Source organism: Poecile atricapillus, chromosome 9, assembly GCF_030490865.1.
Source record: "Poecile atricapillus isolate bPoeAtr1 chromosome 9, bPoeAtr1.hap1, whole genome shotgun sequence".
Classification (NCBI taxonomy): domain Eukaryota; kingdom Metazoa; phylum Chordata; class Aves; order Passeriformes; family Paridae; genus Poecile; species Poecile atricapillus.
In genome coordinates, this window is record NC_081257.1 from 22,549,884 (window position 1) to 22,577,230 (window position 27,347).

The 27,347-nt window shown below is 42.6% G+C and overlaps 1 protein-coding gene across 2 annotated transcripts; it reads right to left on the reverse strand.

The window, feature by feature from the left end:
* Window positions 1-672: 672 nt before the first annotated feature.
* Window positions 673-18,604, reverse strand: CRBN (cereblon). 2 transcript variants are annotated; one of them, XM_058844913.1, is made up of 11 exons: window positions 18,497-18,604; window positions 15,202-15,314; window positions 14,436-14,638; window positions 13,466-13,615; window positions 11,948-12,110; window positions 10,570-10,632; window positions 10,087-10,171; window positions 9,817-9,932; window positions 7,324-7,388; window positions 5,999-6,130; window positions 673-3,647 (listed from the first exon to the last, which is right to left on the reverse strand). In XM_058844913.1, the coding sequence occupies exons 1-11, from the start codon at window positions 18,561-18,563 to the stop codon at window positions 3,461-3,463; spliced, it is 1,344 nt and encodes a 447-aa protein (XP_058700896.1). In that variant the 5' UTR covers window positions 18,564-18,604; the 3' UTR covers window positions 673-3,460. The 2 variants fall into 2 exon arrangements, with proteins under 2 accessions (XP_058700896.1, XP_058700897.1); XM_058844914.1 differs by having other exon boundaries at window positions 15,202-15,311; window positions 18,497-18,581.
* Between the last annotated feature and the right edge of the window lie 8,743 nt (window positions 18,605-27,347).

Genomic DNA, 27,347 nt, shown 5'->3' on the forward strand with positions numbered 1-27,347 from the left:
AGTATTACTAAGTGGAAATTTATATGTTTAATTGGAGATTATTTGGCCAAGCTGGTCACTAAAAGCAGAGGGAACTCCATTTCCTCCACCCCTCACTGGTAACACAGAGGATCCTGCTACAAATCTCCAGGGCTCACAAAAACCAGCAAAACCAGATTATTCCACAAGCACCTTCCAGTCCTGCTTGGAATTCAGTGCAGGGATCACCTGTGTCCCAGCACCTCTTTAAAGATCAGCTCATGCTTGAGGTTTCCCATTGGTCTATTGAGTATCTCTCTTTATCTTCCACTAAAATCAACCCCTAGGAAAATGAAAGGCATGAAATAAAAAGTATTTACATATTTTAGGCAAGCAGTGCCATCCTGGGTTCTGGAAGAATGCTGGGTTTAAGTAAACACTCCTTTATAGAGTATGAGCTATTTAAATGGCAAATGGGGAGACATGAAGAAGCTTGATGCACACATGGTCAAATAAAGTTCTCCAACAGATTAGTTGATTAATTAAATGATATTCACAATGGATTTTAATTAGCTGACAACCTCCCCTCTCTCCCATGTTACTCCTTACCTTCTCTGTCCTGGGCCAGCGGAGCCAGCACAGACTTGGGAGTGGAACTTTGGTTTTTTGCAGTCAACCTGTTAAAACCACATCATAAACTCAAACTTTTCCTTTTCCCGCCCCAACAATCAACAAAACCAGGTGAGTTTTGAAACAAATTGAATTTTATTCTTTGCAAATATTTGCAAGCCACAAGATTTGTCAGAAAAGTTGTCCCAAAAGGCAGAGAGAAGGAAGAGTTAAAGCAGAGACTGGGCTACCCCTGGAGCAGTTCACAGAGCAGTTAAAGGTGACAAAGAGAGGAACAAACGAACTGCAGCACATCCAAAAAGAGCATTAATAAAAAACAAATGAGTATCTGAAATGTTCCAGATCCAGTGTGCAAGTGGTTCTACCAATTTGCCAAAATGAAACTAAAATAATTGAAAACTTGCTAAGTTACAGGCTCTGACTGGTGTGTTGGTGATGTTGCAATGATGGCTTGAAAATGATCAAGTCTGTGCTGTAAATCCTGTGATCCCTCAGTCCTGCCCACTGGATTCATTAATTCCTGTAGGAAGCTACTCAACCAATCAATGGGGTAAATGTAGTAAATATTCATAAAATCTGGTTTCCCTTCATTAGCTCTCCTAAGCAGCTGCTGTCCATATTTTTCCATACTGATGTTCCAAATTTTCCCTAATTCCCACCAATAGTTTTCTTTTCAAAAGAGAAGAAAGCATGGAAAATATGAACCAATGTAAGGAAAACCATTCCCAATTCCACACCCTGGAGCACTGGATATTCTGATACCTCCCAGTAAGGATGGGATCCACCACCACAGGATTCAACCTGGGAAGTGTCACAGACTCAAATCTAGCAAACACTGCACATGTTAAGCACATGGAACAGCATCATCAACAATAGAATTTAATTAGTATTAATTTACTCCTGACTTACCTTGATTATATTAACTTACATTTGATTATATACACAAAACACCAAAAATACACTTATTCTGGATTCAAACATTGCCATTTTTAACTGAGAATCCAAAAGACTCAGCCAAAACCCCAAAGAACTGAACCTTTAGAAGTTCAGTGACAGCTGAGAAAATCCTTTTGAAATTCCCCTTCCCCAGCCCCCAGTGAATGCTCGTCCCAAGGCACCCACTGAGGGTCACAGGAACAACAGACAGGAGGGGCTTTGAGGGGAAAAACAATAAAATAACCCAAATGTACAGCCCAGATGTGTTGTGTGTGCAGGGGTGAGGGAAAGCCAGGCCTGCTTCCAGAGGATTCACAAACACAGAGCATTCCCAGTCTCCCTCTCACACCAGTGCTTGGCTTTCCAAGCTTATAATGAATTATTATCAACATTCAGAATGTTTTCTGTTGAAAAATGAGAAATTTTCTGTTGAAAATGAGCCATCATCACCCTTCTGGTGGCTCAGAGCCACATCCCAAATTCTGCTTTTCACTGCCAAGTCAGGGCACTGCACATGGAATTAAAAGTGTCTAAGAAGAACAGAAGCAGCACAGAGGTAGAAAGTTTCAAAGAACTAAACCTGAGTTACACAATTAATCTCTACATACCTGGCATGACAAATACCCAGCAGCAAGTCCATGGTTTGGGGTGTTTTTCTGCCATGGGAATCAGCTCCTGGTGTTCCAGGCTTGTGATCTGTCCTTGCTACACCTGCCTGGAGCCTGACAGAGAACAAGCAACCAGTGGCTCATGTCTTAAACTTGACTAGTTTTACATCACTGTGAAGGAATTAGGAGTGAATGATAAAAGCTTCACAAGAAAAACAAGTGTTTATGTGCACAAGCACTGAAAATATCTCCACTGCCATCACCAAAGTGCATTCTGAGAGGAAAAAACCCAATAAATCCGTGGCAAAAGCTGCCCCAGTTTGGCACCCAGTTTGTGGAGCACAGACAAAATAAAAAGCAAAGCAAACCAAAAATCTACCAAGAAATCTCCCCTCAAAAAAGCATTGCCTTTATTTCTGTTTTATTTGGAAACTTTTGCGCTTTGTAAGGTGATAATGTGAAATTTTACTTTATGATCTGAAAGTGAAAACAAAATAACTAAAAGAGGTTTTTCCTTCCCTTTGTCACAACAAGTACTACTTAAAAATCACCTCAGTGGGGTGTTTTAGAGTCCTTCCCAAACCCCATGGACATTTCCACTACTAAAGAATTCCACTACCAGCAACAGTATTGGGAAGTAATTGAAGCACACTGAACATGACAATGCTGTTTACTCTCTGGGACTGACCTGTGCACTTCTTACCAACAGTTTAAAATTTAAGACTTCTAAAATCAAATGGACTAAAACAGATGAGACAACTTGTAAGGAACAGACACTTCCCCACGGGCTCCATCCTGGGAGGCAGCTGCAATTCCAGCTTTTGCACATTCCAGCACTCCAAAACTCTCAGGCTGCTTCTCTCTTCCATGGTTATTCAGCAAAAAGCTGAGAAACAGCACAAGCAGCAAACCTGAAGGACCTCAGAGTTAGAAAGAGGGATTCTCAGCAAACCACGTGTAAGTGTGTTATGGCAAACTCTCCACAGCAGTAACTGCTATCTACCATCCAGGGAATATTGCATAAATCAGACTCTGCTTATTGGGATTTTAGTTGGATTTTAGTTTCCATCCCCCTTCCTTCACTGCAAGTGGGAATTACACAAGTCCAGTCTCAAGTGTGTCCACGTGGATCAGAGATTTCCTGGTGTCCCACGTGGACCTTCACTCCTGGTGTCTCCTGGCACCCCCCTCTCCAGGAACAGTCCGGAGCTCCCGAGGAACAGCACGGGGAGCTGGGTGAGCCTGGTTCCCTGGGGATGGGACGTGCTTCCCGGGGTTCCTGGGCTGAGGAAGCAGGGAAGCAGCACAGAGCAGGTGCACTGGGGCTGTCACAGGCACAGCAGCGGCGAGCGGCCGCGCTCCGAGTCCTCCCCGTCCCCCTCGGGAATGCGCGGCAGCAGCGCCGAGCGCGTCAGCCCCCAGAACTTGGGAGGGGACAGCTCCTTCCTGGTGGCCGTGAACTTCCAGCCCATGTGGCTCCCGCAGATCCTGCACTGGGCGATGGTCCAGGCGTACCTGCCGAGGGCACAGCAAAGCCTTGGTCAAGGGAAAGGCCTTTGGAAAATGCTTCAGCAGCTGACAATCCCCAAATTGAGTTTGGGTGACAATCCCAGCTGGGTTTGGGTGACAATCCCCAAATTGAGTTTGGGTGACAATCCCCAAATGGGTTTGGGTGACAATCCCCAAATGGGTTTGGGTGACAATCCCCAAATGGGTTTGGGTGACAATCCCCAAATGGGTTTGGGTGACAATCCCCAAATGGGTTTAGGTGACAATCCCAAATGGGTTTGGGTGACAATCCCAAATGGGTTTGGGTGACAATCCCAAATGGGTTTGGGTGACAATCCCCAGCTGGGTTTGGGTGACAATCCCAAATGGATTTGGGTGACAATCCCCAAATGGGTTTGGGTGACAATCCCAAATGGGTTTGGGTGACAATCCCAGCTGGGTTTGGGTGACAATCCCCAAATTGAGTTTGGGTGACAATCCCCAAATGGGTTTGGGTGACAATCCCCAAATGGGTTTGGGTGACAATCCCCAAATGGGTTTGGGTGACAATCCCCAAATGGGTTTAGGTGACAATCCCAAATGGGTTTGGGTGACAATCCCAAATGGGTTTGGGTGACAATCCCCAAATGGGTTTAGGTGACAATCCCAAATGGGTTTGGGTGACAATCCCAAATGGGTTTGGGTGACAATCCCAAATGGGTTTGGGTGACAATCCCCAGCTGGGTTTGGGTGACAATCCCAAATGGATTTGGGTGACAATCCCCAAATGGGTTTGGGTGACAATCCCAAATGGGTTTGGGTGACAATCCCAGCTGGGTTTGGGTGATAATCCCCAAATGGGTTTGGGTGACAATCCCAAATGGGTTTGGGTGACAATCCCAAATGGGTTTGGGTGACAATCCCCAGCTGGGTTTGGGTGACAATCCCCAAATGGGTTTGGGTGACAATCCCCAGCTGGGTTTGGGTGACAATCCCAAATGGGTTTGGGTGACAATCCCCAAATGGGTTTGGGTGACAATCCCCAAATGGGTTTGGGTGACAATCCCAAATGGGTTTGGGTGACAATCCCCAAATGGGTTTGGGTGACAATCCCCAAATGGGTTTAGGTGACAATCCCAAATGGGTTTGGGTGACAATCCCCAGCTGGGTTTGGGTGACAATCCCCAGCTGGGTTTGGGTGACAATCCCAAATGGGTTTGGGTGACAATCCCAAATGGGTTTGGGTGACAATCCCCAAATTGAGTTTGGGTGACAATCCCCAGGTGGGTTTGGGTGACAATCCCCAGCTGGGTTTGCAAAGAATCCTCAGGAATCCAGTGCCCAGCTCCCATCTAAAACAGATCTTCAAAAAATAAAGCAAAAAGCCCCACAAACATCCCAGCCCCAAAGCCGTCTCTTGCCTCTTCAAAGAGAGGAAGCAACCAAAGCTCGTTATTGCCCCCGGTTCCAGCAGTAAGAAATGCTGAGAGCCCTAAAGAGGGTTCAGAAAACTTCTCAGAGTAAATTATTTAATGGGAATGAAAGTGGTTTTTGCCTTGCTCCTCAAATAACAGGGAATTATTTGCACTTCCCACAGCAGCAGAGCTTTTCTCTAACAGTTTTATGAGGTAGAACATGAATATTTCAAAGGTATAACAGAAAAGCTGAGAAAACACAAAAGCACAAGCAATATTAACTCCAGATATTAAAAGTCTCAAATTTTCTTTAGGGAATGTTACAACATGTGACAGAAATGCCAGACTTCCTCCAAGTAATTGCTCAGTTCTTTGTGATATTCCAGGAAAAATACCCTGGATGCAAGACCTGTTATTATTAAGCAAACTTTTACATTGCAACGCTTAATTCTGTTGCCATCTCAGAGAGGCAGACTTGTTATTAATTATTATTAAAATAAAATCAAAGATAATCAGATCAATACAAATGTTACTAGTTTTTAATTTCATGAAACATTTATTCAGGTTTTATATATAAAAATGTATTTCAGTAGACAAAATGCATTTATATATTCTGGTTTTCATTTGCACTAAAGCTGTGAGGAAAAAAAATCTGAAATCAGTTTTAAACTTTAAACAAAACTACACACAAAGAAATTTCCAGACAAATTGGTTTAAAGAGTTTCGATTCTAGACTATGTTTCAAAATCTTAATATTTCCCTATTTAAAAAATATTAAATTCTGCACAGTTTTACACGATTTTTCCATTTTAATCTGTATTTTGAATAAGTCTAAACTCACTTCTTTAATTTTTACATGAGGGAAATGATGACATGTGCCTAAAAAACTCAATATCTACTATTTCAGCTTGCCAAAAATAGCTAATTTGGGTGATTTTCTAATAAAAATGTTGCTGTTCTTACCCAGGGAACCAGCTGTGCTCTGTGGAGGGCCGTCCACTGAGACTCAGGTTGCAGGCTTTATATACAGTGAGGGTTTCATGGATGTATCCATGGGGATTCACATAGGCTGCCATGGGCCCACACAAGGATAAGCTACAACACACAAGGAAATTGATCAGAATGCAAGGAAAAATAATTAAAAAAGGAAAAAAAAAAAAAACAACCTCAAAAGGTGGCAAATGTAAACAGAGAAAAAACTGCCAGCTAAGTTTAAAATATTTCAACAGAGCATAAAAATCCACTTTTTGTAGGTGGGGAAAAAAGTACCTTGAATTATACTACTAAAAACTGAAAGAAAATAGATGCTAATTTAAAATATCATTGCTCAAATCTGCTTAGAAGTGCAGGGAAGTACATGATAAGACTCATCCTGTGTGTTACTTTAAACAGCAAGTTCCAAGAAATGCAAGGAAAATGTAACTTTAAAAGTAAGGAAATTGTTCATTTATTGCACCAACGTCTCAGCATCTTCTGTTAAAAGTTCATCATATTGACAGAGCAGGAATTGTGGTGTCTGCAATCCATTATTTGATTAGAAGATAAGAAATGGCTTTTAATTACCCCATCAGCTCCTTATCACACTGATAAAGAAGAACTGTGGGGAGACTTTGTTAACCCAAACCATCTTTTAACCTTCCCATTATCAGAGGGGATGGGCTGATGGGAGTTAATCAAGATTAAAAGCAGTGACAAGGCTGACAGAAGCAGCAATTATATGGGAAATGTAATCATTGTTAAACATGGGAGATATTGTATAGGGCAAACAGAGGATAGGTTTGAATAACCTATTATTTAAGAAATAACCTTTAATTCTTCAAAGAAAAACGGGATCACAACATTTCATGGCTTAAATAGAAACCTTCCCTGCATGCCAGCATACTGGGAGTCTGTTTATATCCCCTAATTAGTGCATTTTAATTTGCTCTTGTGTCTGTTGACACAGAAATGAAGTGCTGAGAAATAAAATGTGGGATATCATAAACTTTATCCAGCAATACCAGGATGAAAAAGTGTTTATGCAACACATTTGTATTTAAAATTGTTCAGTGAAAGGTGCTGGGGGTGTGGCACAACACCAATTTCTGTTCCAATATGCCTGGAAAAGCTGAGATTTCATAACTTTTTATTAAAAAAGCTCAAATATAAACTCTCTATAAATATTTACTTAAATTTTATTGGAGCCATGGCAAACCCAGCAGTTTTAAAACTTAACCCAGCTTAATCTGCTTTGCTGTGCCCGTGTTTCTGACCAAGGAGCTGCCCAATATGAAGAATAATAAACTCACCTGAATATTTCATTCTTGGTAGTTATTTCTGTGTCTTGGCATTGCTTACAACAGAGAGACGTGCACTGGGAAAGAGAAACAAAGATAATTTCATTAATTTCCAGATGCTTGTCTGCAGTGGGAAATAATAAAAATGTCTCTCCCTTTCCATCAGAACAGACTTTGGACCAACTGTTTTGTTCATCTGAGCAGCAGTCACTGATGTGGGATATTTTTTTCTATGCATTTTACTTATTTAGACATTTATTATCTAAAAGACATAACATTTTCCATATCTTTTCCTCACAAAAAGATCCACACACAGAGAATTGGATCTGACTCCACAAAGATAATAAATGAGCCAACCTTTTAAGGTCTCTAAAGGCTAATTTAGAAAAAACAACCTTTGCTCTTCTGCAATACAGCACAGAAAAGGCAAATGAGACAAATGCAATCATTAAGTCTTTCTTAAATTTGAGGGTACTGTAGATCAATGGGTTTAATTTCCTCACAAAAAATAGGTAAAACATATTGATCTCTCTCCTGGAGATTGTAACAGATTAATCCATCTTCTACAATTTCTACAAAGTAGAACTAAACAATTCATCACTGCCACTGCCCAGAAAAGAAGCATTTAAATCAGCTCAGCAGAACACTCCCATTGGTTTTCAGGACATGCATTACTTCTTTTTAAGGGTAATGCCTGTGAAACTCCCCCCAGAATAAGCCACAGGATTTTGGAATAAAATGCTGCACCCAAGGACAGTTCTCTTAAAACCTGGAGTTTGTGTTTCTGAGCCCCCTGAGCTGCTCTCTGCTGTGACACCACGTACTCCAATCACTCCTTCCTCTCTCCTTTGCTGCCTTCAGAGGTTTTTGTTGGATTTCAGCTGCTCCAGATCCTTTCCTGGAGGTGCCACTGGTCCTTGCCCCACTCTGCTCGCTGGAGATGAGCAAGGACAAGAGCTCTACTACCCTGATCCTCTTCATCCCCCCTTGAAGCTCCCCTGGCCTCTCTCTCCTGCCAGGGACCTTTCTTTGAGACACCCTCACTCACAGAGTGCAATCCAATGCTCACACAGCACCAGAGTCCAATTTAGCCACTATTTCAATCCATGGCTCCACTTCCAAAGCTCTCTAATGCCTGCAATTAACACTCCCAAGTGGAACTCACAGTGGGACACCTGGGAGTCAGGAACATTCCTTAGAATAAGCACTGCTAACCAGGTTAGCACCAGGGAAAGCTGATAAAGGTCCAGTCTAATTCTCTGGTATCAGAGAGAAAGGAAAATGGATCAGCTCTAAGGATCAGTTTTATTACTGGCAATTACATCCTGAACAAGCCAGGCCATCCTAAAGAACTCTGGCTTTGGAAAAAAAATGCTGATAAATAAACTGTAAAAAGTCATAATGCACTCCTCATTCTGACACATTTAAACACATTTATAGAGCAAAATGTCACATTATGATGAAGAAAACACCTTTTGGGTATAGGCTAAAAAGCAACTTAAGTTACCCTCATAAATTCAAGTTAAAGTTTTCCTGTCTCTATAGAAAATATATAATTACTGAACATGAACAGTTCTCAGTAGCACTTGAGTATCTGGGTGTTTTCAGAGTTTCATGTCAGAAAAGACAAGTGGAATTTAGTCTGATTATAGCCTCAGGCAAAAACCTGCCCATTTTGTCTCAGAATATGGAAGAGATGTTTTCTGTCTCCTTTCTTTAAATTTCTGGTGCATGATTTAGGAAAGAGGATCACTATTAAAATGACATTGTGGGTCTCTCCTCCCCAGAAAGAGGCAAGAATTTAATGACAGTAATTGTTAGGCAAACAGGCAAAATTCCCACTGCTCTGTATCCATTAGACAAACACAGTACTGTTATTTAGAAAATATAAATCATTACAAAGAACCGTACTACACAAAAATAGAACATTTAGAACATTACAAGGCCATGGCAATGGAAAGAAGGGAAGGAAAACAAGTTTTTGAACATCTTAACAAGGAATTGCCTAAGAAATAAATATGTCTTTCACAAAAAAAAATCTGTTTAGTCCAATCTTTAGCTTTATGCTCAATACTAAGAAGATTTTGCTACAAAATCCACAAATTTCCATGGCAAAATGATTGTGGTGTCAGTGTGTGGCTGTGATGGTTGTTAACAACACTGGACTTCTAGCACCATCTCTTGGCTAAGAAAGTGCTGTGCCAGACTGAAACACTTCTAACAAAAGGAGATTGATATGATATTATATTTTTTGCTATATGTTATAATATATTATTACTATATATTATATTGTTATTTATTATTATATATTTCTTGCTTGCTGCCAAACTTAATCCAGCACTGAGACATCCTTTTCCTTTTGAACAAACTTTTGAAGAAAGAACAGAACACCCAAATTCATTCTCTGGAAGGATTAGCTGGAAATTCCATAATTTCTCAAAGAATTGTAACAGTCACTCCAATTTTTTTGGGCAATTTGATGGCAAACAAAGAAGAACTACTCACTTTGTTCATGATATCTAACTCACAACGGAGCCTCTGCACAGCACTGCCTATCTGGAGCAACTGGATACGTAAAGCATCATCAATGGGCAGGCAGGCAGCAACTCTGTAAGAAAAATCTAGAAATGAGAAAGCAGCAGGTCTGTTAGAATTAACAGAGAAATAAATCCAATTATTTCTATTTACTCTACCACAGGTAATGATCTAAGCTGTGGTCTCTTAAGAAATTTAAAAAATTGAAAATAAAAAATGTGGGTTCATAAAACCTCGTACCTATTGGGTTTGATGGAAGAGATTCGTCTTTAAGGTTTTCATCCCACTCATGGAGCTGCCTCTTGACTCTTTCCATCAAGGTTTCCTTTTGTTAGAAGAAAAGCTAATTTAAATACACAGGTATTGCTGTTTTCTTAGGAAAAAAAAATAAAAGGGAAGGAAAATGTAGAGTAAGCTCTTTTCCCTAAGTGGACAGTAGCTTTTAATTAAAGAATAATTAAAGAATCACTTTGTACCTATGTATTTTAACTGGTTTTGCTCTGAGACAACACAGCAGGAACCAGAATCTCTCCCAGACTCTAGGAAGGAGGGAACAACCACAGAGGGGGAAGCCCTCCCTGATCCTTTCACACTACATTGAATATAAAATGCTTTAAAATGGAAATTATGAGCCAACAAAATGAAAGCTCTTATATTATCCCATACTTAGATATTATAGCTATAAGGCTGACTGCAGGTTATTTGATTTCAGGGTGAACTTACAGCATCATAGAGGGAGTAGAGCCAGGGGGGCCAAGATGTCAAACTTGCACAGTGGAACTTCCTCTGAAAACAAACCCACAAATGTTTATTCTTTAACAAAAGCAGATTTTAGGGACAGGGGTCTTTTTAAGCAAATAAAAAATGGGAGACAGACCTGATTATTTAAAGAAACAAGAAATTATCCCCATCAGGACCAGCACTTCACTGTGAAGCTTCCAAACCCATTTTCAAATACACTGAGGGCTAAACCTTCTGAACAGGACAATACATGGATTTTGTCACAAAAACTGTCTCTGCATTAGAGGGGCTTCTGATGTTTAGTAATAAAAAATTATATCTTTCAAAAGGGTACCTATCTGAAATGGAGACAGTTCAAATTTTAAGTGCTATTAACAGTGCATCTGTTCCTAACTCTCCACCAGCTGTCCCTGGAACCACCAAAATTCCACCAGTGTAATGTTATTTGTTTAATTAACCAATTTTCTCCAGTGATTTCTGAATACAGAAGTTCAGAGCTTTAGTTAATAGAAGCCTAAAATGCAGCACACAACATAACTACACTGCTTTGCAAAAGAGGAGCTCATATTGCACTGCAAATATGTACAAATTCAATTTTAATCTCCCCCTTGAGGGCAACTCTCCTCATTTACAAATTACACAGTAGAGAGATGGAGGTCAACAGGACAATTACCCTGCTCTGGATCTGCATCCCAAGTTTGTCCTACAGTGGGTTCACTTCATTGCAGCTTCACCTGACAGAATGAGCCTTGGAAAGGGATTTCCACCCCACAGCTCAGTGTTTCTGGGCTCATTAATTCACATGAACTTGGTCAGGATCTCTGAGAATCAAGAGCTCTTTGTTATCAGTGGAGTTTTTTCTTTGATTTTCAGAGTACAAGAGTTCAAAACCATTGAAGAAAAAAGCAAATCCACACATGAGTCAAGTTACCAGGACTCTGTATTAATTTCTGGAGGTAGTTCCAAAGATCTCTACAGAGGCAGAAGATTTCAAGGTAACTTCTCTGTGCCAACGAAACAATGGAGTAAATAATAAATACAGATATCAACTGGCACAGGGTGCCCAGATAGGTTGTGGATTCCCCATCCCTGGAAGTGTCCAAGGCCAAGCTGGACAGGACTTGGAGAAACCTGGGATAGTGGAAGGTGTCCCTGCCCATGGGATGGATGGACTTCAAGGACCTTTCCAACCCAAACCATTGTGTGATTCCATGAAAAGCAGGAGGTTGGAATCTGCCTTCCCTGTTGTACTCCCTCCTCTACACATGGAATTGGATACTGATTCTCAAGATGCCATCAAAAATTAAGACAAAAATTTAAAAAAACCCAAAATAACCAAAGCTGTAGAATAACTTCTCACCTTTTGGTACTTCTGCCACCACTGACAGATGGCTCTGTCCTGCCAGGAAGTGGGTTTGGAAGAGGGAAGCACGTGGCACCTGCTGAGAGACTGCAGCTGCACTGCTGACATGGTGGGAGGCAGCACTCGCTCAGGCAGGATTTGTACCTTAGCCTGCTGGATTCTGAGAAAGGAAACAAGAAGATGCAGTGTACATATATTTTTAAAATGTTTTTTCAAATACATGCATTTAAAAAAATGGATTTTACTGCTTATGGGAATACAGGCTGGTGCAATGGATTAATCACTCCCCAGTACTAGAGAATTTAAACAACAACCCATTCCATCAGAACTTCCTTTTATTTCAGAGCACTATAGATCAGTTGGGATTGTGGTGGACAGAAATACAGACACATTGGCAGTGGCAACACAGCTCAACATTGCACAGTCTCAGCACTTAGAGATCTAGATTTTTGTCTCCTCAAGTTACTTTTGGTATAAATAATCAGCTCTTCCATCTCAATACCTCAGTTTAGCTGAAATGCATTTTTCTATCTTCAAACCACAAAAGCCTCTGTGCTGAGCTAGAGGTCAGAATCAGCAGAAATAGGATACAGACTCAGATCAGATTTTAATATCCTAGCATCAAAGGTCACCTCTTCTACAAAGACCTCAGCATATGTTATGAGGCTACTAAGAATGCTGTCCAGCAGGAAAGACTTCATGTTTCATCAGGCTTATGCAGCAGAAATTCTGAAATATTGAGGGGTGTGTCATTACAAATTCCTGATTTTCTCACAGGGACAGCACTGAACTGGTAACTTACAATAAATTGTAAGATTATGTTGTGCCAAAAGCACTCAGGAATCAGAAATGCCAAGAATTATGGAAATGCTCTTCTTGCTAAGGAGCTCTGGGCAGTGAATTCCCAGTACCAAAGCTGCTGTGCTGCAGCTGTCCAAGCACTGCCACCATGTGTCCAAGCAGGGCTTTTCCCAAGCTCCAGCATTCAGAGTCTGTTATGTGTGCCAAATGTCAGAGAGCAAACAGCACAGGTATTCTTCATTTCTTCAGCTGCAGGTCACAAAACCACAGAAATGCTGCTCCCAGGCCTCTTTCTAAAGCAATGCCACTATGCTCAATTGCAGGATACAGGGGAGTAGCTCTAGATTTACAGAATTGGAGAGTAATACTCCACAAGCCTTGCAGAAAACACTACAGAAGCTCTAGCAATTGTGCTAAGAATTGTCACATGCTCCCAGATCAATGCTGGAGCCTGGACCTCTGGCCAGTGGCACTGCCATGCTGCAGGGCAGGCTGCCAAGGACTGGAAAAAGAGGGAAGATTCAGCATATTCTTACTGAATATCCAGGACCTTGATAACTTTTAGAAATGGAAAAAGGCATTAATTACATAATATGATAAAACTAGTCAGAAGAGCCTCTAAATATCACAGTAATCAAACTGGAATACAGAAAATAAGAGAGTACTTCTATCAAAGTTGACTTGAGTATAGATTCAATGGCATCATTTTCTTACCCATCTGACTGTGTTCGTATTTCAAGCACCTTGAACCTCTGTCTTCCTATTGCTTTCACCTTGACAGTTTCAACTCCGTACTCCTGCTCTTCTCTGTAGGCATAGATTTCTGCTGTCGTTCCAAAATGTGCTTCCCTCTCATGTGCATTACTAAAAGTAACAGAATTGAAGATAAATTAAATTAATTACCTCCCTCCAAACAGCACTGCTCATTCAGACTCCAGTCTGCCTGCACTGACTGTACATGATTGGTCTGATCAAAAAAAGCAATTTTTGGTGAAATATCTTTAACTAATCACAATAATATTTTTCTATTACAAAGCAACTTCTATTGTTTTTGTTGGTTGGGTTTTTTTTCCAGGTGATTTGGTTTTATTTTAGGGTCTAGATGTGACATTCTGGGAGCACAGGGATCACCAGCATTTCATATGCAGACACTGAAAGCATCGACACTCTTCAGATTGACTTTATAACAGGAACTGTTCCCACCTCCCACACAATTAATCCATAGTAAATTGCAGAGTGAAGAGGGAGGAACATTCCCAACTTCTTCTGGCACTGATCAGCTTTCCTCTTTTCCACTTTTCTATCACCTCCTGTCTCTCAACTCTACTGTGAAACATTTGCCAGTGCTTGTTAATTCACACACAAAACAAGCAACAATACAGCTCTCAAAACAAGAATGTGACTTTTACATTTCAGGTCAAGGCTTATTCTTTAACAAGATGGAACAAACAGTTACTGAAATGAAGAGGATGCTCAAACAAGGAAGCAGATCAGCACTTGCTGTTTCTCCACACAAACACATGATGCTGTCAAGCACCTACACTGCCATTGACAATTTTTGCTAAACAATTTCAGCTTGTTATCGAGCACAGAACTGACGCAACCATCTGCTTTTGCTTTAGTATCCACAGAAACTGCGCTAAAAACATGCTGCACACACCAGCAACCCGCCCGTGGCTTTTACCTGTATGCAAGGACAGCAAAGGTTCTGTCTTTCTGAATTAAATTCCGCACCATGCTAACCTCTTGGGGGCGGAAGAGCTGCAGCGGCAGCGTCTGCCCGGGGATCAGCATCACCATCACCCGGGGCAGCACGGGGATCACCTGGCAGCTGTCGTCATCGTGCACTGTCCTCCCGTGGAACTCCTCCATGTCCGAGCCCAGGTACTGCCAACGGCAAGGAGGGACACTCAGGAAGGGCTGGGAGCTCAGGGAGGACACGGACACCACGGTGAGCACAGGGATGGAGCTGCTCTGCTGGGAGGTTGGGGGTGTTCAGCCTGGAGAAGGCTCCAGGGTGATCTAAGGATCTAAAGGAGCTACAGGAAAAATGGACAGAGACTCTTCACAAGGCATGGAGTGCCAGGATACAGGGAATGGCTTCCCACTGCCAGAGGGCACGGTTGGATGGGATCTTGGGCAGGAATTGTTCCCTGTGAAGGTGGGCAGGCCCTGGCAGAGGTACCCAGAGCAGCTGGGGCTGCCCCTGGATCCCTGGCAGTGCCCAAGGCCAGGCTGGACATTGGGGCTGGAGCACCTGGGACAGTGGAAGGTGTCCCTTCCCAGGGGGTGCAACTGGTGCCCTTTTTTCCAACCCAAACCACTCTATGATCTTATGATTCTGTGAAAATAAATCTAAATTTGTGGCTTAATAACATGACAATAAAACTATACAAACCCCATTCAAATCCCTTCAGGATATATTTAATGGACAACATATAAAAACATACCATATGTGATGTGGGCAAACTGGTATCAAAATTAATGATGTTTGGCTTCTCAGCTTCTTTACTATCTTGGTCTTCCACTTCCATTTCATTGTCATCCTCTTCCTCACTCTCTACTGAGAAGCACATACAGAACATTGTGTAGAAATCAATCAGCAAAGACTGAGATACTGAGAAAAACCTGAGAATCAGGGAAATGCATCCAATATTCCCAGGCTACAGCCTTGCACAGGGAAATAAACTGGAGGAAAATAATTTTCTTGCTGTTACAGCAGAATCATCACTCCATAGAAAGGGTCAAAAGCTGGTAATTTATTTCTGAAAGGCTAAAGAACAACTTTTCTTGGGAGAAAATAATAAACAAAGGCTGTCAGTTCAGGTTTTCACTACAGTGGTACTTCCTTATCTCAGCTCTAAAGGTTTTCTGTCTGCACACCAGGATGCCAGATAACTTCATTCTTTGTAGGATGCTGAGTAAAGTGTCTGAAGCTGCACAAACCTCAACAATCAAACTGCAAGTGAGTAAGAAGCAATGGGAAACTCCGGATTCATGCAGAGACTCTTGCTGGTTTTTTAGACAATTTAATTGCTGTCAGCCTCTGTCTGCTGTGTGTACACCAAACACAAACCCAGCAAAGGCAGCTCCTGAGGAAGCAAATCACAAGACTCCAAGGGATTTCAGATACAAAATAGTATTTAAAAACTACTGCATCCTTCCCATTTCTCAGCCAATCCTAAAGTGATTTGCAGGCAAGAGGACAATTAAATTATCCGTCATTGCATTAACTGACCCTATTTCTTTGAACACAAACATTATTTATACACCATGTTATGTCTAAACTACATGTTAGCATAAACCAGTCTCCAGGACTCTTACACCAAGAGCTGCTGGGTAATGGATAATCCCAGTGGTGCTGAAAAACATAATTTACACCTTGAAAGCTATTACAAGGTGGAAAAAAAAAATTTTACAGTAGTCTGTCTAGTTGCCCACCTTTGCAATTAATATCTTCTAAAAAATAATCCAGAGTTGAAAATGTAAAAGGTGGAAGGGTTCTCTTATCCTGAAGGGTTCTGCAGGGAAATGTCAAAACAGAAAGATGCTGCAGAAGCAAAGAATTTTCCTTCAGAAATGGAGCACCACTAATTTCACTATTTCTGAGAGTGGGAGGACAAGAGAACAGTGAAAAAGACATTAAAAGCTGATTTTAGAGAACCTTTTTTTTCCCCTCTTTGGCCTCCAGGCACATTTGTTAAATGCTCCTACAAAATGTTTAGTCACTGGTCTTATTTCTGCTTCACCTCACATATGTTTTTTTAAATAGTTCATAGTTTACAGAACCTGCTCTTACAGATCCATCCTATATTGAATTTATCTCAGCAAGAAACGATCCAGCACGACAGGAAAGGAGGTTACAGGCTCTCTTTGGTATTGTACCTAATTACAGTCCTTTCAGCAATGAGACACCATCTGCCTAATGACTGTTAAAAATACCCCATGTCTATATGAAATTTCTTACATTCAATTAGCAACCCTAACCATGAACTATTACAAAATGTTTAAGATTTCCAAAACAGCCATTACTTCGCTTAGTTTGATGGAGGGGAAGACCAGGAAGTTTTTGTTTGGTTCTTAGACATCACTGCAGGATAGGGGAGGGGAAGAAAAAAACAAATTCTGATTTTCCCATGTGCTCCCATCCAGCTGCATCCATCATTAACAGTTTTAACAGGGAGAGGCCGTCCCACTTGTTTTTCTGAACGCAGAAGGAATTAGCAGCAGTTGATTGGAAAGAATTGTGCCCTGCAAACTTTTGCTGGCCGCTGCCAAAAGCGCACAGTGGCTGCTGTGTGGTGGTGGTGGCTGAGGACGATGACTCATTTCACTGCAGCAGCACCAGCCAGCCCGAAACACAGAAAACCCCGGCGCCTTCCCTCTCCTCCTCCCTCTCAGCTGGCAAAACAAGCTGAAGCTTTTACACCCCCAACTACTGCCTTTAAAATCCGGGATTAACAGCACCTTCAGCACACAGAGAGGGGGAAAAGCGAGCGCTGAAGGCTCCCCTGTGTAACAAAAATCACATTTCCCTCACATAGGTTTGCTAACAAAACCCAATCCACTCTCATTGCCTTTGTGCAGAAATGAGCAAATATGAACCTCATTAAAGGAAAAGGGGCAAGGTTATATATAAGTCTTGTTAAGGTTATATTAAGTCTGTATTTCCTAAATATTTGGGAAATAGCTTATATAAATGTTGTATTTCCTAAAACATTTAGGAAATAGCTTATTAATGTGATATTGAAGCTGTATTTCCTAAAATATCCAAGAAAATTGCTTATATTACAGTGATATTAAGGCTATATTTCCTAAAACATTCAGGAAATAATTTCTTATTATTTAAAACATACAAGCCTAAAGAGCTCACAGTCAGGGGAAATGACACAGGTTCCTGGCAGGATTTCCTGCTCCCTTCTCCCCTGAATGCTTACTCTGAAATAATGCTTCTTTCCAGTTAAGCACAAGCTGCCTCCCCAGCCATTCGATCTCCTGTCAGTGTGAAGGCACCATGTGAAGAAAACCACATTATTATGCAATAATTATGCAATAATTCCCTGGGTGAGGAATTGCACTGGTGTGTGTGACAGATAAGCAGGGCAGTACATGGGATCCAGCACTGCTCTGCATCCAGCCCCGAGCACCTCTGCTTCCCTGCTTATTTTCACTGCAAAACAGAGCAGTGATTTCCTAAAACAACGCAGGTTTTCCTCAGGCTCTGGGTTTCACAGAGGTCTCAGTTCACAGAGAAGCGCTTGCTTTGCCCACTCTGGTGGAAACCCCCTCGGCTGCCCTCGTGTCCCTTCCTGCACGCACATCCACGGCCCCAATGGAACATTCACGGCCCCAGTGGAACATTCACGGCCCCAGTGGAACATTCACGGCCCCAATGGAACATTCACGGCCTCCATGGAACATTCACGGCCTCCATGGAACATTCACGGCCTCCATGGATCTGGAGGAGCCCAGGAGCAGAGGCCGCAGGAGCCCGTGGGCCAAGGCTCGCCCTCCGCCGCTTTGCACCGGCCGGGAGCGCCCGCAGCTCCGCCGGCCCTCAGCGCTCGCCACACCGCCCGGGGGCTCTCCCCGCCTTCCCTTTCCTCTTCCTCTTCCCTTTCTCCTCTCCGCCTCCGCTTCCTTCCTTCCTTCCCTTCCCTTTTCCTTTTCCCCTTCCCCGCTCCGCCCGCCGAGCCCCGGCCCGGCGCGTCCCCCGCGGTGCCCCCGGCCCGGCCCTGCCCTCACCGGGCACCAGCTGGAGGTGGTTCCCCATGTTATCTCGGGGCTCTCCGCCTCGCTCCTCGGCGGCCATCGCTGTTTACCCGGAGAGCAGCCTGGGAAGGCGCCGGGGCGGGCAGGAGGCGGGCGGAGGAGGAGCCGGAGGCAGCCGGAGCAGGGCCGGGAGCCGCGGGCTCCGGTGGGCCGGGGGCGCTGAGGGACCGGGGGCGCTGAGGGACCGAGGGCTCGGCGGGACCGAGGGCTCTGCAGGACGGAGGGATCTGAGGGACTGAGAGATCTGAGGGACTGAGGGATCCGCAGGACGGAGGGATCTGAGGGACCGAGGGCTCTGCAGGACGGAGGGATCTGAGGGACCGAGGGCTCTGAGGGACCGAGGGATCCGCAGGACGGAGGGATCTGCGGGCCGAGGGCTCTGAGGGACCGAGGGATCCGCAGGACGGAGGGATCTGAGGGCTCTGAGGGACCGAGGGATCCGCAGGACGGAGGAATCTGAGGGCTCTGAGGGACCGAGGGATCCGCAGGACCGAGGGCTCCGCAGGACCGAGGGATCCGCAGGACCGAGGGATCCGCAGGACGGAGGGATCTGAGGGACCGAGGGATCCGCAGGACCGAGGGCTCCGTTCTCAGCCCCGGGGCTCGCACCCACCGTGGGGGCCCAGGGTGGAGCCGCCCGGTCCCCAAAGCGCTCTGTTATAAACCACAATATAATATTGGCTTTCGCATTTATGGATTAGCTTTTGCGTGTTCTTGTTGTTAATCACAAAGATGTTGATATGGCACAGTTTATGTTTCCTTTTCACTGCTTTTTGGTATCGTATAATCTGTGAGTTTATGTACACACCGTATAACTTAATAGTAAATAGTAATTTTATAAATGCATTATGTCTTAGGCTGTTGCATCATATTAAAATAGAGACTATGTGATGTTGAAATACTTTCATGTAACTAACTCAGAGAATGGTGTAAGATAATTAACTAGCTCCTCGCATTTGTAGACTGAGCTGTAACAGTGACAAAAACCTGAACCCAATTTACTGACCCCTTGTTATCACAAAGTATAAAAACAACAGAACCACCAGAAGAAATAAAATCTATTATTTTTATCTAAAAGATGGCATGAAGACAAGTCAAAGGTTAAAACCAAGCACAAAACATCTAAACTCAAAGGAATGTTTAAATATGTATAAACTCTTAGGAATATGCATGTACCCCCTGTAATGTTAAAGTATAAAGAGAACATTGTTTTAAGATAAGGGTGTGCTTTTGGCAGACAGACAAGCACCCCAGCACTGGATTTTATCCCTTTTATCCCTTATTAAACTTTTACAAATTTTAAAGAGTGAACTTTGTTAATCACAGCTCCATGCCCAGGCCCGGCTGTGGGCATGGGAGAGGGGCTGGGTGTGAGTTAAATCCATGATGGGTTAAACCTCATGGATAAATGGCTTGAGAAGAAACTAAACACAATATAAGATAGAAATCTACCAGCACAAGAGACTTGGAGAGGGTACAGGGAAAGGCCAGGGAGGGGCTGAGGGCACTGGAGCATCTCTGCTGTGAGGAAAGGCTGAGCTGGGGTTCTTCGACCCCGAGAAGAGATGGCTGGAAGGGGATTTTATCTGTGCACGCAAATTTTAGTAATTTAGTTATTAAATGTATTACAGTGCCAAGAGGACAGAGCTAGGCTCCTCTTGATGGTGCCCAGCGATGGCACAAGAGGAAGAGGCAGAAACTGATGCCCAGAAATTTCACCTGGACTTGAGGAAAAACTTCCCTGTGCAGTGACTGATACGCTCAGAAATGATGTGGAGTCTCCTCCGTGGGAATATTCCAGACAAAATCCTGTGCCCTGTGCTCCTGAAACTCATCAGCAGAGTCCTGTCCTGGTGTGAGGTTGTTGGCACCACCAAAAGAGGTTCACGGGATGCAAACCCAGCTGATACACCCCAAAAAGTTTGATGCAGCTGCCTCTGCACTGCCAAACTCTCACACAAACTCTGTCTCATCATTTATTATCATTTCTGTCCCCTTTAAAAACCCCTCCAAAAAGCCATATCACGGCCCTGGGCCTTCTCACTATTAAAATGTTATATTTTTATTGCTGAAATTCTTCTTGCATTCTTTATTACAAATCACTAAACCCATGCGGTGCTCCTGAGCATTTCACAATTTCTCTATCTCAGCCCTGTTTGTTGTTTTCTCCCTAAAAAGGCTTTTTTTTTTTTGTTTTTCCGAGAAAAATTCTGCTCTTTCTGCTTTTCTCTTCAGTACCTCCCATTTCAGCTCAGCAATAATATTCTCCCTGCATCAGTGGCAGAGCAAACCAATGATTAGCCAGCAACCCAAACACTAATTTTTATATATTTTTTTTTTTAAAATCAGAATTAAAGCAGCTCAGAGAACCACATTTAAAAGACAAATAGCACTGTAATTTCCTCACCATCATGGGTGGAAAATTCCCAGTCATTATCAATACTGACCTGAATGGGCCTTTAGAGCAACAATCAATACCACATTTGCCAAAGGTGCATGAACATGCCCATGATGATATATTAAGCATTTATAAAATACAATAATCACTTAAATGATTAAGTTATGATCCCATAACTTTTTCTGCATTGTCTCAATGTAATGCACATAATTACAGGGTATTGTATCCGATAATTTACCATAATTAAAAAAAAAAAAATGAAATATTTTTGTTGTCAGGCTGAAGAATTACAAAATGATGAGCCCTGTCTCCAAAGCCTGGGATTTTATTAAGAAATATTGTGCTAAATAATTTTAAATTCTTTTGATATGGTAAAATACTTTGATTTCTGTTGGTTTTTCACTAAATTGCTGGGGGTATATTTGAGTCAAATTTTTAAGCTTGTTTCTGCACTCTTGAGGGATAAATCTTATTTTTCAGTGGCTCCTGGGAGTCTCCAAAAGTTCACATGACCCAAGGAGCTGCGGTTTCTTTTAGGAAACCCTAAATTCAAGAATAATCATAATAAAATGGGGGCTCTGGGAGTATTTTGGATGCTGTTGCAGCTCTTTATCACCCTAACCCTGCTAACAGCTCTGTCTATGAGCACTGTAACTCCAGCAAGTGCTTTAAATATAAATTCAGCTCCAAGATTGGGCATTAACTCTAATTTAGACTCTGACTATAATTTACAGACATCACAATCCCCCCTTTTCAGCAGGGCTATAATGAAGACACTGAGGATTTGGGGTGAAGATTTTTTTGAAGTGACTTTTGTTAAGTTCCACATCACCATCAGGGTGTTTACTAAACTCTTTAAGGTATAATTAATTTTGAGGGTTTTAAACTCAACCTGCTAGAAAACACTTTTAACATATAAATATTGATATTTATTATCACAAATGCTTAGCTTGAAGAGTCATTAATCTCCCACTTGAATCGCTCCCAGCACAAGGTGTGTGCCCAAACTCAGACTGGGAGCACTGGAAGTTGTTTCCTAGAGGGGCTTCAGCCCCAAATTAATCTCCAGTGGCTGGTTGGGAATAATTGCAAAATTATTCAATATTTGCAATTATTAATTGCAAAATTAGCCATGGAGTAGTTTGGAGTCAGAGGATGTTAAATCACCTTTCCAGAAGAAAAAGAAACTAAGGGACAGGAATATAAAGCATATTAAAATGTAGCTCTATTTAGAATTTAATTTAGTGTTAATTCAGTCTTCATCCTGGGTCATACTCGGGATGAGGAAAGCAAAGCATCCAGTGCTTGTTCCCTGATTTACACCAGGAGTTTGCAGCACCAGCCTCCTCCTGGCCAGTCTTTCACTAAACAGATCATTGCTCTAGCAAAAATACTGCTCTCCCTCCTCCAAATATGCCATTTGGCCAGCTTATTTAACTTTTCTCCCCGATTTCCTACTCCTGCATCCACTTGCTGGCTATCCTCAGGAGGAAAGCTGTGTGACTGGTGAGAAGATGAAAGAAGAGGAACCAAGAGCAGCTCTGCTGACAAAATCTTTCCCCGTGTGAAATTCCAAAGCTCCTTTCCATCGCTCCGCTCCCTTCTCTCTCCACACTGGCTGGGAAAAGAAGTTGTCAATGTCTAAGGAGCCAATGCACTCCCTCGTCCCCACCTACATCCTTGAATGAAGTGGAAAACTCAAAAATTCCCGATCTTGCTGGGAGAAGAGGCACTAGATGGTGCTCCAACATCCCCTTTTGCAGGTTTTCTCTGGCAGAATTATTCAGCTGGGCTGCTCTGCGAGCTTTGGGGTTTCTGTTTTTAGGGGATTCACTGCAAACAATGGAAAAGTTCGATCTCCCACGTTATCCTTTTAAATGAGGAGTTTTGTGTTTCTGCCACGTGCTGGTTTGACTGGGATGTTTAAAAAGGACTGTGGATAGTCTAATTAAACAGGTAAAAATTCTGTGTACTTGTGCCATTGATTTCTGCCCTGCCAATAAATTGGTTCATTACCCACCCAAAGCTGCTATTCCAGGCAGAACCAAGCAATCTCTCCAAATATTCCAAAATAAAAAGTGACTCCCCACCTTTAGACAATTTAATAAATATTGTCAGTAGGAAGCAGCTATAGAACAAAAAGAAAATCGATACCTCAGACATGAAAGAACAGTTACAAAAAATACACGAAGCCACTTTCTTACCAATAACCAGGCAGCCGCAGCACTGAAGACACTTGGAAATGGAAATTCCTGGCTTTTCAAGTGACCAGTTGGATTTGGTGCTCCCTTTGTCACCACTTTGTTACACAAATCAGGGAGATGTTACCTGCCAGTCCCCAGCAAACAGGACAGAATTCCTTCTTTAACTGTTTAACAGCCCAGCTCTGCACACACCCCGTTATCCCCTGTGTCATCCCAAAATCACATCACCAGAGCTGCCCATGGCAATATTAATGCACTCTAAGAGGACACAAACCATGGAGGAAGGTGACTCCAAAAGCCTGAAAATCAGCGATGGGCAGAACTGTTCCGGAATAAGAGAGCCTGGACAAGGTGGGAAGGTGGAGAGCAGCACAGCCCAGTTTATCCCAGGACGCTGATTCTTGCTTCAGCATCCCAGGGAGAACAGAGCATATTTACAATTCCTTGTAATATTTGCTGCCTGGGTGAGGCTGGTGACAAAGGAGCAGCTCTGAATATGCAGACAAAGGGCCCATTAGCCAAACATGCCCGTTACTATGCAGAGAGGGAAATTCTCCTGCCAGCGAACCCCAGCCAAGCAACAAAACTGTTTGGCAAGTGTGCAAAACCCATATTCCACACGAGTGACAGACAGCATGGCAGGGAAAAAGCAAATGGGGCTATAAGCACAGATTTGGTTCAATAATGGGAAGGAAAAGTGAGGGGAAAACTCTCTAACACTTTCTGGAAGGGAACACCAAGGCAAAGGGACCCGTGAGGAATATTTCTGTAAATCCAGAGCTGCCAGACCCTGCTTCCAGGTCACCTGAGATGTGTCCATAGCTTTGAGGCACAGGTTAACACAGTGCCCATGTATCCATTGCAAAGATTTGTCAGAGATGAGGGTTTGGTACTTCCTTTGATTTTTCTATCACAAAATTTTTGGTCATTTTTGTGTTAATGGGGTCCCAAAATTTTAACCAGCATAAACGAGAGTGATTCCAGTGAGTCTTACAAGCTGTAACACTGCTTTTTCCTTCTGCATTGTTCCTGCTGGATCTGCCAGCAAGTTCAATGTATTTATAGCTCAATGTATATATAATTCTGGGCATTATTTCCCAAAAAGATCCAAGTAGCCCTGTCTGAAGAGGAGTTTATGCAGAGCTCACTGCAGTGATCCCTGCTCACAGGGCAAACAGTGTTGGTTTTATCCCTGTGTATATTACCCAACAAACTGTTCCTATATGTTATGCAAAATCATGTAAATGGGTGTATACACATTTAGATAGAGGGAGCTTGCTCATAAATCTCACTTCAGTTTAAAACACAGAGCACTGAGCAGGAGTTAAAAGTACTGTTTTTCTTTCACTGTGGATTTAGAGCAGCTCCTTCCCTTATCCATGCAGGAAAATCACCCAGAACTCAGGGAGCTTGGGAAAAGTTAATACAGCAACATTTACAACAATATTGTCCTTAATCTTGGGAATTGATCCTGGAAGTTTGTCAGCAGTTTTTGGGTGGGAAGAAGGTCAGAACCTTCAGAGATGATGGCAATGAAAACCTATCACGAGTCAGGGAGGGAAAGAACACAGCAAAGGCTTGGAAATCAAGACTTTTTGGTTTTTTCACATTGTTACTTACTAAAATTCAGTAGAGAATGAGCACACTACCTTTGCAGTCTGCTTAGCCAGGGTTTCTCCATTTCTTGGGCTGAAAGATATTGTTAACATCATTCCCCAGCTCTTTTTAATAGTGGCACCGAGTAGTGCATCATTCTCATCCAAAGGCCCTGCAGAGAAGGGGAAAAATAAATACATGCTAAAATGTGATGGACACGAACTGCATGTAATGGTCATGAGTGCCAAAGTCTGCTGGATTTCTGCCTCAGGCAGCAGAGGAATGCACTCTCCACATGTGCTCTTAAGCTTTTGCAGTTCTCATTTTCACAGAGGCATAAAATGGTTTGGTTGGAAGGATCCAGTCCTCTCATTGCACCATGGGCAGGAACACCTTCCAGCAGCCCAGGTTTCTGCAAGCCCTGTCCAGCCTGGCCCTGATGTCACACACATTCCAGCCACGCAGATCCATGACATTCCCAGTCCTCCCTGTGGCCTTTCTGAGCCTCCATCCCCTTGGAGCAGCCCAGTCCCTTTGAGAGCTCAAGAAAGCCTTGGGGCTATTTGTCATCCTGAAAACTCAGCTTCTGAGCTTGCTGCCATGGTTTTCTAAGGACTTTCCCAGGACAGTAACTGTAAACATAGATATGTGAACATTCTTTCTGTTCCACGTCTTGTGATGGGCATCTCTCCTGGCCAGTGCAGTGAGAAAGTGTTATCCTGACCATCCCATCCCTGGCTGTGGGCAGAAACCTATAAATCCTGGGAGGAAAAATAAACTCTGCTCTTCTTTCCACCATACCTCGACCTGTGTCCAAGTGATCTATTCATCTGCTACAGATATTATATGAGATATATATGCGGCTACAGATATTCAGATTCCTCAGCTCCCCCACCTTCCAAACCCTTCCAGCTGCCAGTTTTGTCTCTGCTGGAAGGAAAAGGGGATCTTGCTGTGAGGAAACCTCTGTCAGACGGCCTCTCTCAGCTACAAAACTACTCACAGAGCTGTATTTTCTCTTTACCAGCACAACCAGCACATCAAGAGGATTCCCCTACCTGAGAGAACGCCCCAGTGAAACTCTGAACTCACTAACAGCTTTAAAGGGCTTTGGATAAAGCAACAGTGAGAACCTCCGCTGGGAGTGGCAGGGAAATACACCTTCAGAAACATGGAAATTCTCACTCTGCACAAGATGTTTCGGGTGTTTGATTTCCAGTGCCTTCAGAGGACTGCCTGAATATTTAACTGGCATCAAATCAGCTCTCAGCGGAGAGTTTGCTTGTGCCTGTGCATTCTGAGAGGTAAAAAATAACTCAGTAATCAGATTTTAAGCTGTTATCTAATTGCAGAGAAGGTAGTACTGCAGAGAAACCTCAGCAATTCAGTCCTTAAGAGATCTCACACCAAATTTTCACTTTGTTTAAGGGCAGATGTGCATAGATTCCAGAATGAAACAGATGTTTTCATCCCATCTGAGCTCCTTCCTGGGGGTAATTGCCTGTAAATAGTGAGGTTATTAAGCTATTAGTTGAATATCACTACCCACCAAGCATGACAAATTCATCAAAGCTGAAGTTCTACTACAGAAGTCCCACTTAAAGTTCATTTCCTCCAATGGCTGAGTGTTTAAGGAGATTTTCAGCAATAGATCATATTTTGTGGGCCATTCACCCAACAGGTGATTTCCTACAGTGTTCTGAATCACTGCAAGCTCTCCATTTTACAATACTAATACTGCCCTAAAATTTGTCATTGATTTCACGCCTCACAAGTTTTAAGATCCCGAAGAAGCCAACAAACTACTCCACAAGGAGCTGACCTTCATTTAATGACCTGTCATGATCAGTGGAAATAAGAACAGTAACAACCAAGCTGAGACATAGATTTCCCCCTCTTTTCATTCATTCTGTTTCATATAATTCATGTATTGTAGGTTCTTGCAGGGTTTAAATATACAGATTGTTTAAATATGTATTATACAGCTAGGTGTGTTTTCTTCAGAGTGTTTTTTTAAATAATGTATTTTGTACATGTAATTTTTTTGGCATTTAGTTACGTTACTCTAGAATGGAGGCCAATTCATGTGGCCTTTGCCTAAATTTCTGAAAATTCAATCAGTCAATTAATCTTTTATTACGAATACAGGCATACAAACAATTTACTAATGGTTCTAGAAGATCGTGGCTGGATGGAAAATTGGATGCATTCTCTCATTTTAAATCTCCTATTGTTTTATTACAGAATCTCACCACCCATTCCGTGTTATGGAAGGCAAATCCGAGGCACGAAAGGCGTGAGGCTGCTGGGAATTAATTTCCAAAGTCAGGTAAAATGTCATTCCATTGTTCTTTTGTAAATCATCCCCCCAGCACCTGTAGCATAAGGAAATGAAAAATGGGACAGACTATTAAGCTAAATGGCCTTTTGGAAAGCTGGAGTGAAAGCTTTACAAATGATGTATTGTGGGAGGGCAGCTCAGTGTTTCCTGTGGTTTCTTTATGGTTTGTTCTTCCCCAGATAAGCTGGGATTGAAATGAAAAGGGGCCTGACCAGACATGTTTTCACTGACTCCATCATTAGGCCCTGACACTCTGCTGGAAGAAGACCAGCCATTTTCCCAAAT

Excerpts from the sequence above, each read along its gene's own strand:
- CRBN (XM_058844913.1), bottom strand. The coding sequence starts at position 18,563 with ATGGCCGCCGAGGAGCGAGGCGGAGAGCCCCGAGATAACATGGGGAAC. Across the intron at positions 15,315-18,496 it reads CCACCTCCAGCTGGTGCCCG|TAGAGAGTGAGGAAGAGGAT; the intron begins GTGAGGGCAGGG and ends TGTGCTTCTCAG. Across the intron at positions 14,639-15,201 it reads GTTTGCCCACATCACATATG|TACCTGGGCTCGGACATGGA; the intron begins GTATGTTTTTAT and ends TGCCGTTGGCAG.